The sequence below is a fragment of the Lithobates pipiens genome, unplaced genomic scaffold (genome assembly GCF_037356315.1).
Source record: "Lithobates pipiens isolate NorthernLeopardFrog02 unplaced genomic scaffold, aLitPip1_a1.2 Scaffold_19, whole genome shotgun sequence".
NCBI classification, from domain to species: domain Eukaryota; kingdom Metazoa; phylum Chordata; class Amphibia; order Anura; family Ranidae; genus Lithobates; species Lithobates pipiens.
Genome location: NW_027507764.1, coordinates 365,255,177 through 365,268,782, shown reverse-complemented (window position 1 = coordinate 365,268,782; position 13,606 = coordinate 365,255,177). Strand labels below are relative to the sequence as shown.

At 44.1% G+C, this 13,606-nt stretch overlaps 1 protein-coding gene across 2 annotated transcripts in view; it reads right to left on the bottom strand.

Annotated features, from left to right (window-relative positions):
* Positions 1 to 731: 731 nt before the first annotated feature.
* Positions 732 to 13,606, bottom strand: part of E2F3 (E2F transcription factor 3) — a 33,863-nt gene continuing 20,988 nt past the window's right edge. For both annotated transcript variants that reach the window (XM_077492264.1, XM_077492265.1), the window contains exons 2-7: positions 12,507 to 12,618; positions 12,081 to 12,300; positions 8,872 to 9,030; positions 7,786 to 7,900; positions 1,455 to 1,590; positions 732 to 1,361 (exon numbers count right to left, since the gene is read on the bottom strand). In XM_077492264.1, the coding sequence (XP_077348390.1) occupies positions 1,111 to 1,361; positions 1,455 to 1,590; positions 7,786 to 7,900; positions 8,872 to 9,030; positions 12,081 to 12,300; positions 12,507 to 12,618 (993 nt within the window). In that variant the 3' untranslated portion in view covers positions 732 to 1,110. The remainder of the gene's footprint in view (positions 1,362 to 1,454; positions 1,591 to 7,785; positions 7,901 to 8,871; positions 9,031 to 12,080; positions 12,301 to 12,506; positions 12,619 to 13,606) is intronic.

The window sequence follows — 13,606 nt, the reverse complement described above, 5'->3', positions numbered from 1 at the left end:
ATATTCTATAGTTGCCAAGGAAAAAAAAAATTCCATCTTCAAAAATGCACTGTGCAAAATGTGATACTCAGTCCTGCAGTCAGGAACACCCATCTTCACACACTTAAAGGTCTACAGCAGCTTAAGACTTCAGCATCTTTACACACTTCCATGTGTAATTGTGCCTAGTCTATCTGCCCCCCTTCCCCATATAGGAATTATGTCCTGTAGGGATGTACCAGATGGCATGACTGGCAACAGGAAACCTGGTATCACACCTGAAAGCATTTGATGGCTATGCAAAAGTGTCAAGATAGGCATCCCCACCTGCTATAGAGGCAAGTATTAATCTTTTGCAGGGAGCCTTGTTTTCCCCTGCAACAATTGCTCATACCAAGCAGTGAAAGGTTTACTTTAAACAAACTTGTCTCAGGGGGAGAAGAGAAAAAAATAAAAAAAAAACTCATGTTAGTACATCCTAAAATAAAGGATGTTTAAAAAAAAACCTTCCGCGTAAACATTCAGAAATCCTTCACATGCAGAAGGTCTCACAGGCACTTCAATGCTCCAAGTTTCGAACAAATAAAATAGGTTATATAAGGCAAGATGACAACTCGTATGGCTTGAGAACAGGAAGATAGTGAAGTAGATAGCGAAGTGTACATCTTATAAATGTACATTTGTGTAACATGCAATGTGTTGGGCAGTTTTATGATGCTTGCCAACAACCACAAATAAAAATTCACACAATATATGCAAAATTACAGTTCATATTTATTGTGGAGTTTCTCCACAAGAACTGGGGAAAACGAATTGTACAGGAAGGCACAGACTGACTTCACCAGGCCATGTACTATTAATGGAAACGAACTGAGAAAGTTAAATCCATTCAAGTTGCTCATTTGTGCCTTTAGCAATCCCAGCAGACCATCCCAATGCAGTAAATTGCATAGCCTCAAGTAGTATGGAATGAAATAACTGCACTTTTTGCAGCAATTGCTGCCTTATTAAATTCATGCCTTCTTTAAAAGACACAGGCAAATAAGGTGTCAAGTAGGCAATGCCAGCAAGTTGATAAGATTCCATTTGAAATTCATACAGAACAAAAGCGTGGCCTTGGGATCATACGAGTCAACTGCACATGAAGTCCTCAAGAGATGGAAGTTTTTCTAGCTCATAGGCATCAAAAAGATCACTGATGCCCTCCTCTTCTCCAAGGCTAAGTAAATAATCCTCATGGATAAGGGGAGGGAGCAAGTTCACAAATGGGTTGTCAAGACTTAAAGGTATTTGATCTTCTGTTTGCTGCAGGAGGTTTGATGGAGAGGTCAAGGGAGAAATTGCTTCCATTGTACAGTGTTCTATGTTAGGCGATAGTAAATCTGGAGGGAAAGAGGAGAAATAAAAAATAAATAATTGACAGTCATGGCTGAATGCCAGCTTCAACATCCCAACATGATAATATATACAGATACCTTTGGAGTTTGGTTTTGAGATATTGCCATTTTGGTCCTGATGGCTTTGCTTCACTGGACTACTGGATTCACTTTCTTCAGGGCATAAATAAACTTCAATTGCTCCTTGAGTGCTGGACAAGTGTATTTGTAAACTCTTGAGTGGGGGTGAAAAAAATAAAATAAAATTTACAATTTTTTTTCAAACAAAAGTTTTACTTTTGCCAACATGTTAATATTCAAGACTAACTTACAATTGGTCTCATGGCAATGCCTACCCTGACTATTGGTTCCCTTGTGAGAAAAACTCAGCATAGACATCTTAGTTAATGGAATGTGTCAATGGAATGAAACTTTGGTATCAAAATTTAACAATTTCTAAATTTTCCTATATCCCCGTTAACCCGACTTCCAGATCAATGTCCCAAATATACTGGAAGGAAAAAAAGAAACGCACACCTGCTGATTTTGTACATTTGCCCACTGACAAAAAATTATCAGTCTATAATTTTAATGATAGGTTTATTTCAACAGTGACCAACAGAACAAAAATATCCAGAAAAAAAAAACTTTCAGAAAAGTTACATTTGCATTTTAACCACTTTCAGACCGGACCAATTTGCTGGTCAAAGACCAGACCACTTTTTGCGATTCGGCACTGCGTTGCTTTAACTGACAATTGCGGTCGTGCAACGTGGCTCCCAAACAAAATTGATGTCCTTTTTTTCCCCACAAATAGAGCTTTTTTTGGTAGTATTTGATCACCCCTGCGGTTTTTATTTTTTGCGCTATAAACAAAAATAGAGCGACAATTTTGAAAAAAGAAAAGAAAAAGGCATTTTTTACTTTGTTATAATAAATATCCCCCAAAAATATATAAAAAAAAATTTTTCCCCTCAGTTTAGGCCGATACGTATTCCTCTACATATTTTGGGTAAAAAAAAAAAAAAAAAAAAAAAAAAAAAAAAAATCGCAATAAGCGATTATTGATTGGTTTGCGCAAAAGTTATAGCGTTTACAAAATAGGGATAGTTTTATAGCATTAATAATTTTTTATTATTTTTTTTTTACTAGTAATGGCAGCGATCAGCGATTTTTGTGACTGCGACATTGTGGGGGACCCATCGGACATTTTTGACACATTTTTGGGACCATTTATACAGTAATCACTGCTATATAAATGCAGCGATTCCTGTGTAAATGACACTGGCAGTGAAGGGGTTAACCAGTGGGTGGCAGTGTAGGGGTTAAGTGTTCCTAGGGGTGTGTTACTAACTGTGGGGGGGTTGGGCTTTCATTTAGTGAACACTGATCTCTGCTCCAATCACATGGAGCAGAGATCAGTGTCACTAGTTGCTAGGCAGAATGGAGAAATGTTGTTTACACAGCATTTCCTCCATTCGGCCGCTCCGTGAGATGATCACGGGGATGCCCGCGGCGATCGAGTCCGCGGGTCCCGCGACCGGACTCACGGGGGTCCCGACCAGCGCGGGAGTGCGCCGCCGGCGGCGCGCTCCCGATGGCAGGGTGGCAAATATAAAGGGACGTACATGTACGCCCATTTGCCTGCCTGTGCCATTCTGTCGACGTACATCGTCGTGCGCTGGTCGGCAAGTTGTAAATGAGTGAAACAAGTATTTTGATACCTTCACAAAACAAGACTGGTATTTGGTGGCGATCACAGAGGTCAGACGTTTCTTGTAGTTGACCCCCAGGTGTGCACGCATCTCAGGAGGGATTTTGCCCCATACCTCTGCAGATCCTCTCCAAGTCATTAAGGTTTTGAGGCGTAGGTTTGGAAACTGGCCACTCCAGGGCCTTAATGTTTCTTCCCAAGCCACTCGACTTGGCTGTGGTGTTTTGGGTCATAGGCATGCTGGAAAGGGGGGGGGGGGGGGGTCACCCAAGATTTGATGGCGCATGGCCCCGTCCATCGCCCCTTTGATGCAGTAAAGTTGCCCTGTCTCCTTTGTGGAAACAACCCCCCAAAGCATAATAATGTTTGACAGTGGGGACGGTGTTCTTGGGGTCATAGGCAGCATTCCTCCTCCAAACAGTTGAGTTTATGCTAGAGAGCACGATTTTGGTCTCATCTAACACATCCACCCAGTTCTCCTCTGAATCAGATGTTCATTAGCAAACTTCAGATGGGCCTTTACATGCGCTTTAAGCAGGAGGGACCTTGCGGGCACTACAGGATTTCAGTCCTTCATGTCATAGCATACCAGTTTTCTTGGCGACTATGGTGCCAGCTGCCTTGAGAGCGTCAAGATTCTCCCGTGTAGTTCTGGGCCGATGGCTCACCGTTCTCATGATCATTGAAGTGCAAGGCGAGATCTTGCATGGAGCCCCAGTTGACATTTATTTTGTGTTCTTCCATTTACAAATAATTGCACCAACTGTTGTCACTCTCACCCAAGCTGCTTGGCAATGGTCTTGTAACCTATTCCAGCCTTGCGTAGGTCTACTATCTTGTCCGACATCCTTGGACAGCTTTGGTCTTAGCCATGGTGGAGAAATACAAATCAATTTATAAAACTTTTTTTGAAATGGCTTTTTCCTGGATATTTGCGATTGTCTCACTTAAAATAAAACCAACTTTAAAATTAGACTGATCATTTGTCAGTGGGCAAAAGTACAAAATCAGAGGATAAAATACTGCTGAGGCCCAGTGTGAAGTTTCCAGTCAGTGATGATTTGGGGAGCCATGTCATCTGTTGGTGTTGGTCCACTGTTATATCAAGTAAGCACAGCCCTCTACCAGGAAACGCTAGAGCACATCATGCTTGCCTCTGCAGACCAGCTTTATGGAGATGCAGATTTCCTTTTGCAGCAAAAAAAAAAAAAAAATAAAAAAAAAAAAAAAAAAAAACTCAAGCAGTGGTATCACTGCTTGATCGACCAGCAAACTCGCTTGACTTTTACCCCATAGAGAATCTGTGGGGTATTGTCAAGAGGAAGATGAGACCAGACAACGCAGATGAGCTAAAGGCTGCTATCAGAGTAACCTGGGCTTCGTAAGACCTCAGCATGCCCGCTGCATTGATGCAGTAATTAATGAAAGAGGAGCCGCAATTGAGTGCATACTGTATATTGACATCCTGTTCAATATGCCAGCAGTTCTCCATTAAGACTTTTTTTATTGGTACCATGTAATATTTAAAATTTTACAATACACTGAATTTGGGGTTTTCACTAGCTTTAAGCCATAATCGAAATTAAAAGAAATGCTTCAATTATCACTGTGTAATCTATATGTGTTTCACGATCTGAATTGAATTACTGAAATTAACTTTTGGATGATATTCTAGATTTGAGATGTACCCGTATATACAGTTATACACACTATACATAGAAGAGCCATGACTTTATGACCACTGAATATCTTGTTAAAATGGCATACGAAAGTGGCTGGGATATATTCGGCAACAAGCAAAACGTGTGGTCCCTTAACCACCTCCCGCCGTATAGTAAAACGGCGGGAGCAACATTGCTTTTATTCTGGGATGTCATCCCACTCTCGCTGAGCTTGCGCGCTGGCAGTGCAGTGATCAGGGGTGCGCTGCATTCCTGGGACACAGCACATCACCGATCTCAGTGAAGAGTCGATGAGGCTCTTAGCCATGTGATCAGCTGTGTCCAATCACAGCTGATCACACGTAAACAAGGAAACACTGGTGCTCGGCTCTCCTCACATGCTGTCAGTATGAGAGCCAATCAGCAGCATTGCCGCGATTATCAGTGCTGCCCCAACAGTGATGCCAGTCAGTGCAGCCTCATGAGCGCACATGTAAGGGGAAAAAACCCAGTGGAGGTGATAAGCAAAGCTAAAAAAAAAAACATTGTTTGGGTAGTGTTGCATGGCCACTCGACTATCAAAGTGCAACAGCAATGAAAACTGAAAATTGGCCTGGGCAGAAAGTGCCTAGTATTGAAGCAGATAAAGGACATGCTACTGATGGCTTGGTACCAGATACAGCAGCATACCTTCAGATGTCTACAGGAGTTCGTGCCTCAACTGGTCAGGGCTTTGTCTGCAGACAAAAGGCCCTACTCTAAAGGTGGGTGGCCTTCAAGTTATGTCTCATCGTACAAGCAAGACTTACAAATGCACTTTTGGAGAACCAAAATATAGGATTTTTGTACTCGCCATAAAATCCTTTTCTCTGTAATTCACTGACCGACACAGCTCCTCTCTGTAACTAAATGTTTTTTTTTTAGCCTGCCATTAGGAGAGCAAGGCAAAAATTGTAACACAATACACAGAACTTTAGTCGCGCCCTGGGGCCTAGACGTTCGATAGCTCTTGTAGAGTGGGCCGTGACTAGAAAGAGGGGCACCTGCCCCTTTAAGGCTTAGGCTTGGACTACAATCTGTCTGATCCACTTGGAAATGGTGGCCGACGAGACTGCCATAACCTTCTTTGGACCAGACACCGAAACAAACAGTGAGTCTGACTTCTGAAAGGTAGCCATGGCAGACAAACACACCTTCAGAGCCCTAACCACATTGAGAGCGTGAAGAGCCACCTCTTTCGGGTGCTTCGGCTTGGGACACAACGATGGTAATACAATGTCCTCATCGATATGAAGAGCCGAAACCACCTTCGGTAGAAAAGGACCGTTGCGGATGCAACACCACCTTATCCTTGTGGCTGACCAGATAAGGCAACTTGCATGACAAGGCCGCCAATTTCCCCGAAACCCTCCTGGCCGATGTGATGGCCACTAGGAAAAGCACTTTCTGTGAAAGGGTTAACAGGGGAATCTCCCTGATATTCTCAAACTGCGGCTTCTGAAGCGACACCAGGTTCAAATTCCATGGGGGTAACAGTGGACGCACCAGAGGGACTACATGTCGAACCCCCTGAACAAAAAGGTACTCACTAATGAGTAAGACGCCAGGGGTCGCTTGGGAAAAATAAACAAAACACATAGCCAGGGCTGAAATTTGCCCCTTAAATGGTGCTCAACGCCAATTTCTGGTATACTCCTCGCTGAAGAAACAGCAGGACCCTGGATATAGAAAAGGATCGCGGATGCCACCCTTTCTCCTCACACATGGAGATATAAGCTTTCCAGGTATGATGGTATATCTTCCGTGAAGATTTCTGCGCCCTGAGCATAGTTGGAATCACCGAGTCCGACAGACATCGGTTCCTCTGCATCTGGCTCTCAATAGCCATGCTGTTAAAGCCAGCGATGGTAAAGCAGGGCGAAAGATAGGACCTCGATAGGAGGTCCTCTTGCAGCAGCAGTCAAGGAGTGTCTGCCACCAGGTCTGCGTACCACGGCCGCTGGGGCAACTAGGAACCGTTCTGCTTACACTCTGCGAAGCAGACGTGGCAACGGTTTCAGCGGAGGAAAGGCGTAGATCAGCTGGTACAGATCCCACGGAGCCACCAGCGCATCTGCTCACAGATCTCTGGTCCTGGACACGAATCTCGGCACCTTCCGATTGAGACAGGAAGCCAATAGATCCACATCTGGCGTGCACCATTTCAGGCACAGCAGCCTGAATATCTCTGGATGCAACGCCCATTCTCCTAGGTCCAGCATCTGACGACTCAGTCCACCTGCCAATTTTCCACCCGAGGGGGGGGGGGAAGGAAGATGGGGACGTGGTGCGGTGGCCCCCCGAAGCAACCTCCCAGGGAATGCCCAGCTGCTCACCCCACCGAAGCAGGGAGAGCCGTACTTACCAGTCCTAAAGAGCTGGGAGACATTCCATCACAGACCTACTCCTGCGCAGTTACAGGGTAGCTGCTGGCCCAGTATACTGTGATCCAGACATCAGTAGCCCGGTCATATGTATACCCCGGAGCATTGAAGCTCACCGACCACCTTTGGAGCTGAGGTATGTCGTGGCCTGCCGAGCCTTAGATGCGGCCTGCACATGCTCGATGGCCGGACTGGGGAAACTACAAGGATAACTTAACCAGCCTGTCACCCAGCCGGCAGTTGATAGAAGATGCCAGGATCTTCTATCTTGCGCAAAAAACACCAAACCTGCATGGAAAAAAAAAAAAAAAACCCCGAAAGGTTCCTAGGTCATTCTCCTTCACTAGGCAAAATAGAACAGTTCTGCCTGGGAGCAGGGAGGGTTGTTAGCACAGGGTCCGCCCCCCCGGGGCAGGACTAAAGTTCTGTGTATTGTTACAATTTTTTGCCTAGTTCTCCTAATGGCAGGCTAACAAACCCATTTAGTTTTAGAGAGGAGCTGTGTCAGTCGGTGAATATAAGAAAAGATGATTCCTAAAGTGTAAAATGCTTTAAAACTGTAGTGATCAATACAATTTTAATGCTATACACCACTATTCCATCAATCAATGACATGTCCAGGTGACACTTACCTCGACAGGATCAGGCACTTCAAGTCTAGTTTCAGGGGGAGCTCTGACAACAATAACGGTTTGATCCTTAAGGCCACCAATTTTCCTTATATCTTGATAGGTTACATAGGCCAACGTAAAATAAAGTTAAGGAAAACAAAGTGCATCTATGGTCAAAATCTAAAATCATGGTTTTTACACAGCATTTCAGTTATTTCTAGCCTACTCCTATTAATCTAAGCAATCTTGAAGCTGCTAAAAAACGAACTATGCATGCCCACAAATTTACTTTCTTGAATCCTGTAACACCTATTCAGCATGCCTTCTGAACTACAGAGGGCATCAGGGGAGTTTAGAGGCAGTCTGTACAGGAATCATGGCTTGCAAGTAGCAAGGTACCATGGGTTATGTAGTGCTTACAAATTGAAAGTAAACAGCAGCAGCTGCAAAGCATGCAGGGAATCCAGGAAGTTGTGGAAAGATTGCCAGCATACAGGCAGCACTCAAGAAATTAGATTTTTCAAGTAAGCTTATACTGGATTGTCCAAAAACGTGTGTTTATTACTCTTACGATGCTGATGAAATGAAAGTACTGGCCAGTAAATGGTGGATCTAAAACTGGAAGTGGCAAAAAAAAAATCACTTACGGCTTCATTGTTAAACATGCAAGATTGAGGCATGGATTTGCCTTGCTCACAATACTCTCCCGCCCCCTAGCTGACAGTTGTGGTCCCAGTAAGAGTCCAAGAACCACAGGGGGAAGGAGGGGGTGCGGGTACCATGCCACGGGCCCTGTGAAAGTGACAGGCAGCTATGGAGCTACAGCATCACTTTCAAGCTGCGAGCCAAAAAAAAAAACCCACACACACACGATGGTTGCTCCTGCATGAGCTGAACTAGTTAATAGCACTTTAATACCAATATTGACCAACATGATTCATCCGAAAAAATTGAAAAGTGCAAGAATAGTCACTATGGGCAATATATCCACAGGAAAATTTACACTACATAAAAAGATGTACATGTTACTTCAGCACTAGTTTGAAAATAAAATAAATTACTCCACGAGAAAAAAAAAAAAAAAAAAAAACAACAGAGAAAGGATATCGTTGGTTCTCAGAATCCTCAGTTAGAAGTTTCAAGTCTAGTGTACAGCTCTGTATCAACTCATCTAGTTTAGCCTCTTCCTGGCTAAGTTCTGACAGTTCCTTGGATAGTCCTTGACAGCGTACCATGTTGATTCCATCATCAGGTAAAGTGCAGCCCCTACAAGTGCAATTTCAGAAAACAGTTACATTTTTATATGTCAATGAACCAGGCAAAGTACCCAGGCTTTCGCTCCCAATTGCTTGAGTACTGGCACAGACTAAGAAAACCCATTAAATACCTTTTCACTTCAACCACCAAAAAAAATTTGGATTCTTTGTTTACCTGTAAAACAATTTTCTGAGATCACATGGGTTAGCCTGCCACCCTTCATTTAAAAACGGACACTTGCCAAAAATAAAAACCAAAGTAGGAGTTTCTCCCAGCTCATCTACAACTTGTGTGTTACAAGTAATGTCTGACCGGTGATGTAATCCAGGGTTTTTGCAGGTAAACCAAAATTCCTAATTTACAAACAGTACATCATAAGACACAGCATTAGGGTATGAATACATGGCTGCCCCAAAGCAAAATCAGTCTGAGGTGAGGGCAACACTGAAACTAGCCCAAATCCCAAACAGAGGTGAGGGAAACCCCTTATTAAGCCACATGCATGACCTTTTATCTGAAACAGACATCTGCAGAAGCTTAATGATCCAGAAAGCACGGACACTCCTTTACCCTGGAAATGAGACCAACTTAAACCTGTAGCCCTGAAAAATTTGCTGGACAACCCACCTTGAAATGGTGGATTTTAATGCTGTGTAACAGAGCTTGAAAAAAAAAAATCTTACAAGTAGAACATGTAACATGTTCCCGAAGGTGAACTTCTCCTTTAACCGCAATCATTTTGGGCCCATTACAGAAACCTCCTAAAAACACATCTTTGCTGCCTAACATCACCACCTCACCATCGTAGCATCTCCCGCTGTGTCACGGAGCCAAGTGTGAAACGTTCAGCCGCACTATGACAAAAGTCCCACCCTCCTCCTAGACCAGCTCATGTGCTAGACAGAGCACTGTCTATCACACAAGCTGGTCTAGGAGGAGGGCGGGACTTTTGTCACAGCACGGTACATTTCTCACAACTCCATGACACAGCAGTCTCCCGCTGTGACAAGTAGGGAGGAGGCGGGAGGATCGTGGCGAAGAGGAGGGGGAGGGAGCAGTCAGTGGCATCACACACACAGAGAGGGGAGGTGGGAGCGGAGGAGACTCCCGCAATGGGCAACCCCCACCCCCATTCGGTATCAGCTTATTTTTGCCATCGGCCAATACCGAAAACAGATTTCAGCCGATAATTTTCAGCGGCTGAAATTTCGGTGCACCTCTAGTTCACACCAGCGCTTGCAGTTTCAGGAAAAAAGTACAACATGCTGCATTTTTCCTGAACTGTACTTGAATGCTGTAAAAAGCATAAAAAAAAAAAATGCACTGGCACGCACGTCCTTAAAAGGAAAAAAAAAAAGAAGAGGGAGAATGCACTGGAAAGCATCAAATACATGCATGCAAAAAAGCATCTGGAGCGCATCCGGATTGTGTTTCTATGGTGTGACCCCATGACAGCTGATCTGGAAAAGCCCATGTCGTCTATGTTTGCATGTGATCATGACGATTGCCTGAACACCCTCCACCTTTGTAAAAGGGAAGGAAGGAGTTAAAGCGAATGTCTATTTAGCTTGGGAGCTGTGAAAAGGTTGAAGTAAAATCCTTGAGACCTCTCCTCTGACAGTTGCAATTACCCCTTTGGGACTGTAGTCTTTCCAGGGCCACAAAGAAAAAAACTACACTTTGTGGATCTGAAGGCATTCAAGGAAATACTGTGAAAGGAAAAAAATTCCAGCTTGTATCCTATGGACCAGACACATACAGTTCAGGTAGTGCAGACTTATGGTTAACATGACACATCAGTAAGGGGCTTCCTGATCAACAGCTTCCATTTTTTCCCCATTCTCCCACAAAGGGGGGCTTGAAGAGTCCCCACATTTGCGCCCCAGACTAGCATTAAATGCCTAATGAAGGGGTCCTGTGAGGCCCTGAAATGTTGCTTCTGCTGTAAAAGTGTGACCGCTGAATAAAGTTTTTGAAACATTCTAGAAATCCAAGGTGTGCTGGTGATGTTCTCTTGCCCAGACTAGAAAGAACTCTTGAAATCTGTCTAGAAATAGCTGAAGATCATTTTTCCCCTTGACACAGAGGGCTGTACCCCTGAAAACTGTGGGAATATCAGATATAGGCTGGGATTCACAGCCATTTTGACCCATAGGAGAGGGGTGCGTTATCCCTACCCGATGAAGGAATCTGGTAGTCCACGCAAGAATGTAACCAAGCAGGAAGAGGCCACTCAGCTGACAGGTGTGTTAGTCTATGCCAAAACCCTTAAGTGGTAGCACCCCTCAAAATGCCCCAATAGTCAGAAGTCAACTCAGTTCATGGAGGCTGCTAAATAGTGGGAGCTTGGGTCCCCATTGAATAAATGGGACACCGAATGGCTGTCTGATCCACCTTAACTTTTAAAAAAGCCACAAGGGGGACCCCAAACACACACCTGTGCCCCAAAACTTTAGAGCGGAACACTAAGGGGGGGGGGGGGGGTTGTCAATGCCAGAGGCACTTGCTGCTACAGGACCTAGTAGACCCAAACCTAACCCATCACAGAAGGCACACCCAGCAGGGTCTCTACCCCCCTCTGGGAGGGCCCATCTCTACCAAGATAGGGGCGCTATGAACAAGCCTGAAAATGTAGGTGCAAAGTTCCAAAAAGGTCTTCGGAAAGACTCTGGAAAGCACTCATCTTCAGACATTGTGCAAATCAGAGTAGAGCTGTCAGCGAGCTGCTCTGCCCACCAATGCTGTTGGGCAGATAATATACTTGACCGACAGCACTAGTGTACTTTTAGCATGACCTGAGGTGAGTGCCTGGAAGAGCTGAGCTGTCATAGGACCCATTACAGCTTAATCCCACCCCGAACCTGGGCCATACTGACAGCCAGTTAGGGATTTCCTCCACCATAAGCGGTGTAGGCACGGCTAACTATCATAAAGGAGAATGTGCAGCATTGTATGCTGGGACACAGTCCAGCTGAAGGTGTGAAGCTGTTATTCGAGAATAACTCCCTGAACTTGTCTGTTTTTCAGACTGCATTACAAAGGAATCAAAAGATACTTACATCCACTGGATATTATTTTTTGATTTCTTTTTTATGAGATGAATGCCTTCTAATACATTTGTAATGTCATAAATTCTTCTTTTCTGCACTTTAAGGACTTCTGCAGCTCTGTTAAGGTCCACAACTCCATCAGAGGACTGGCTGAGTAGCTGAATGAATTTCTTTGTCAAGAGCCCAAGTGAAGTGTCATAACGAGTCTTTTCCAAGGGAGACTTTGGAGCTAAACCAAACATAGAAGAGTAAACATTTTAGGTGTCAAATGAACATGAACCTTGCATCCTAAGACAAAAAGGTACTTCTACTTCAGCAATGATACTGAAGATTGAATGGGGATTTACCAGAGTAATAGGCAATACTCAAGATGAATGCTTAGACTTCCATTACTAGATAACCACACAACGAGCTGAAGATTTATAAACAGCTTACTTTTTGGACTATCTGGACAAAGTACAGCTGCCCTTCCTTTGCCTTTTGGCGTTTTTAGCCCTTCAGAAAGATACTGTTGACTTCCATCGCCAAGTTCCAGCCGCCGCTTAGCCTGCAAAGAACAGATAAACAGATTCAGAACAGTGATAAAATACACTTCAAACTGTAGAACATCAACAAACTGATTAATGATCTAGTTAGCCCCCATTCCATTTGGTGTTATGCATCACTGGTGGTTATATAGCATTAAAACTGTAGTCCAATGATAGCCGTCTAGCATATTCCAGTCTCTTGCTACATTGCTGTGGTAAGAGCCTCATTGAAGCTTGATACTGAGGCGGCATGAGAGGCTCTATACAGGTGCCATTTTTAGCAATAAAAAGCACCTCAGTGTGAAAGGGGTCCAAGTTTCACAAAATGACTTCTGTCCAACAAGAGTGCCCTTGCAGGGCGCCAAGGGAATCCTTTTGGGCAGGGAAGTACATCTAGCAGAGATCAGCTTCCAAGTCATCCTTTAGTGTCAAAGAAACAGATTTAGGGGTGCACAGATGGTTGGCCCTGCCTAACAAAGTGACACACATCTCCTCTTAAGCAGAGCTAAATACAATCACCGGTTCACTTCAAAATCTTCAGCATGCTTAAGCAGGGGGTGCAATTTATCTTGAATAGAGAAAAAAAACGGTCTCGTGCACAGCTTAGGCGCTAGAATCCGGTGGGCTTCAAGAGAGTTGATTATAAAGACTTAACAAAAGTACATTCAACAATCACATGGTACTAATAGCCTTGTAGTTAGCACACCTTTCAAGGAAAAAAAAACTGCCGATAACCTGGCAAGTCTGTTTACATGTGATCAGCCCTTTACCCCAATGACAGCCGTCACAGAGCGTGCAGTTTAGGGGGGTGGGAGGACATCTATAGACTATCTCCTAGAACTATAGTACACCACTATAGCGCAGTACCAAAGTTATTAAAGCGGCTGTAAAGTCTGCACAATAAACTAGGGCAACAGCGATGGCAGTGTGTGGAGGGGGAGGGATTAGCTTCATACTGACCATGGAAAGGATAGCAAGGGCAATAGAGGTTGCAGAGCGGGGTAATAG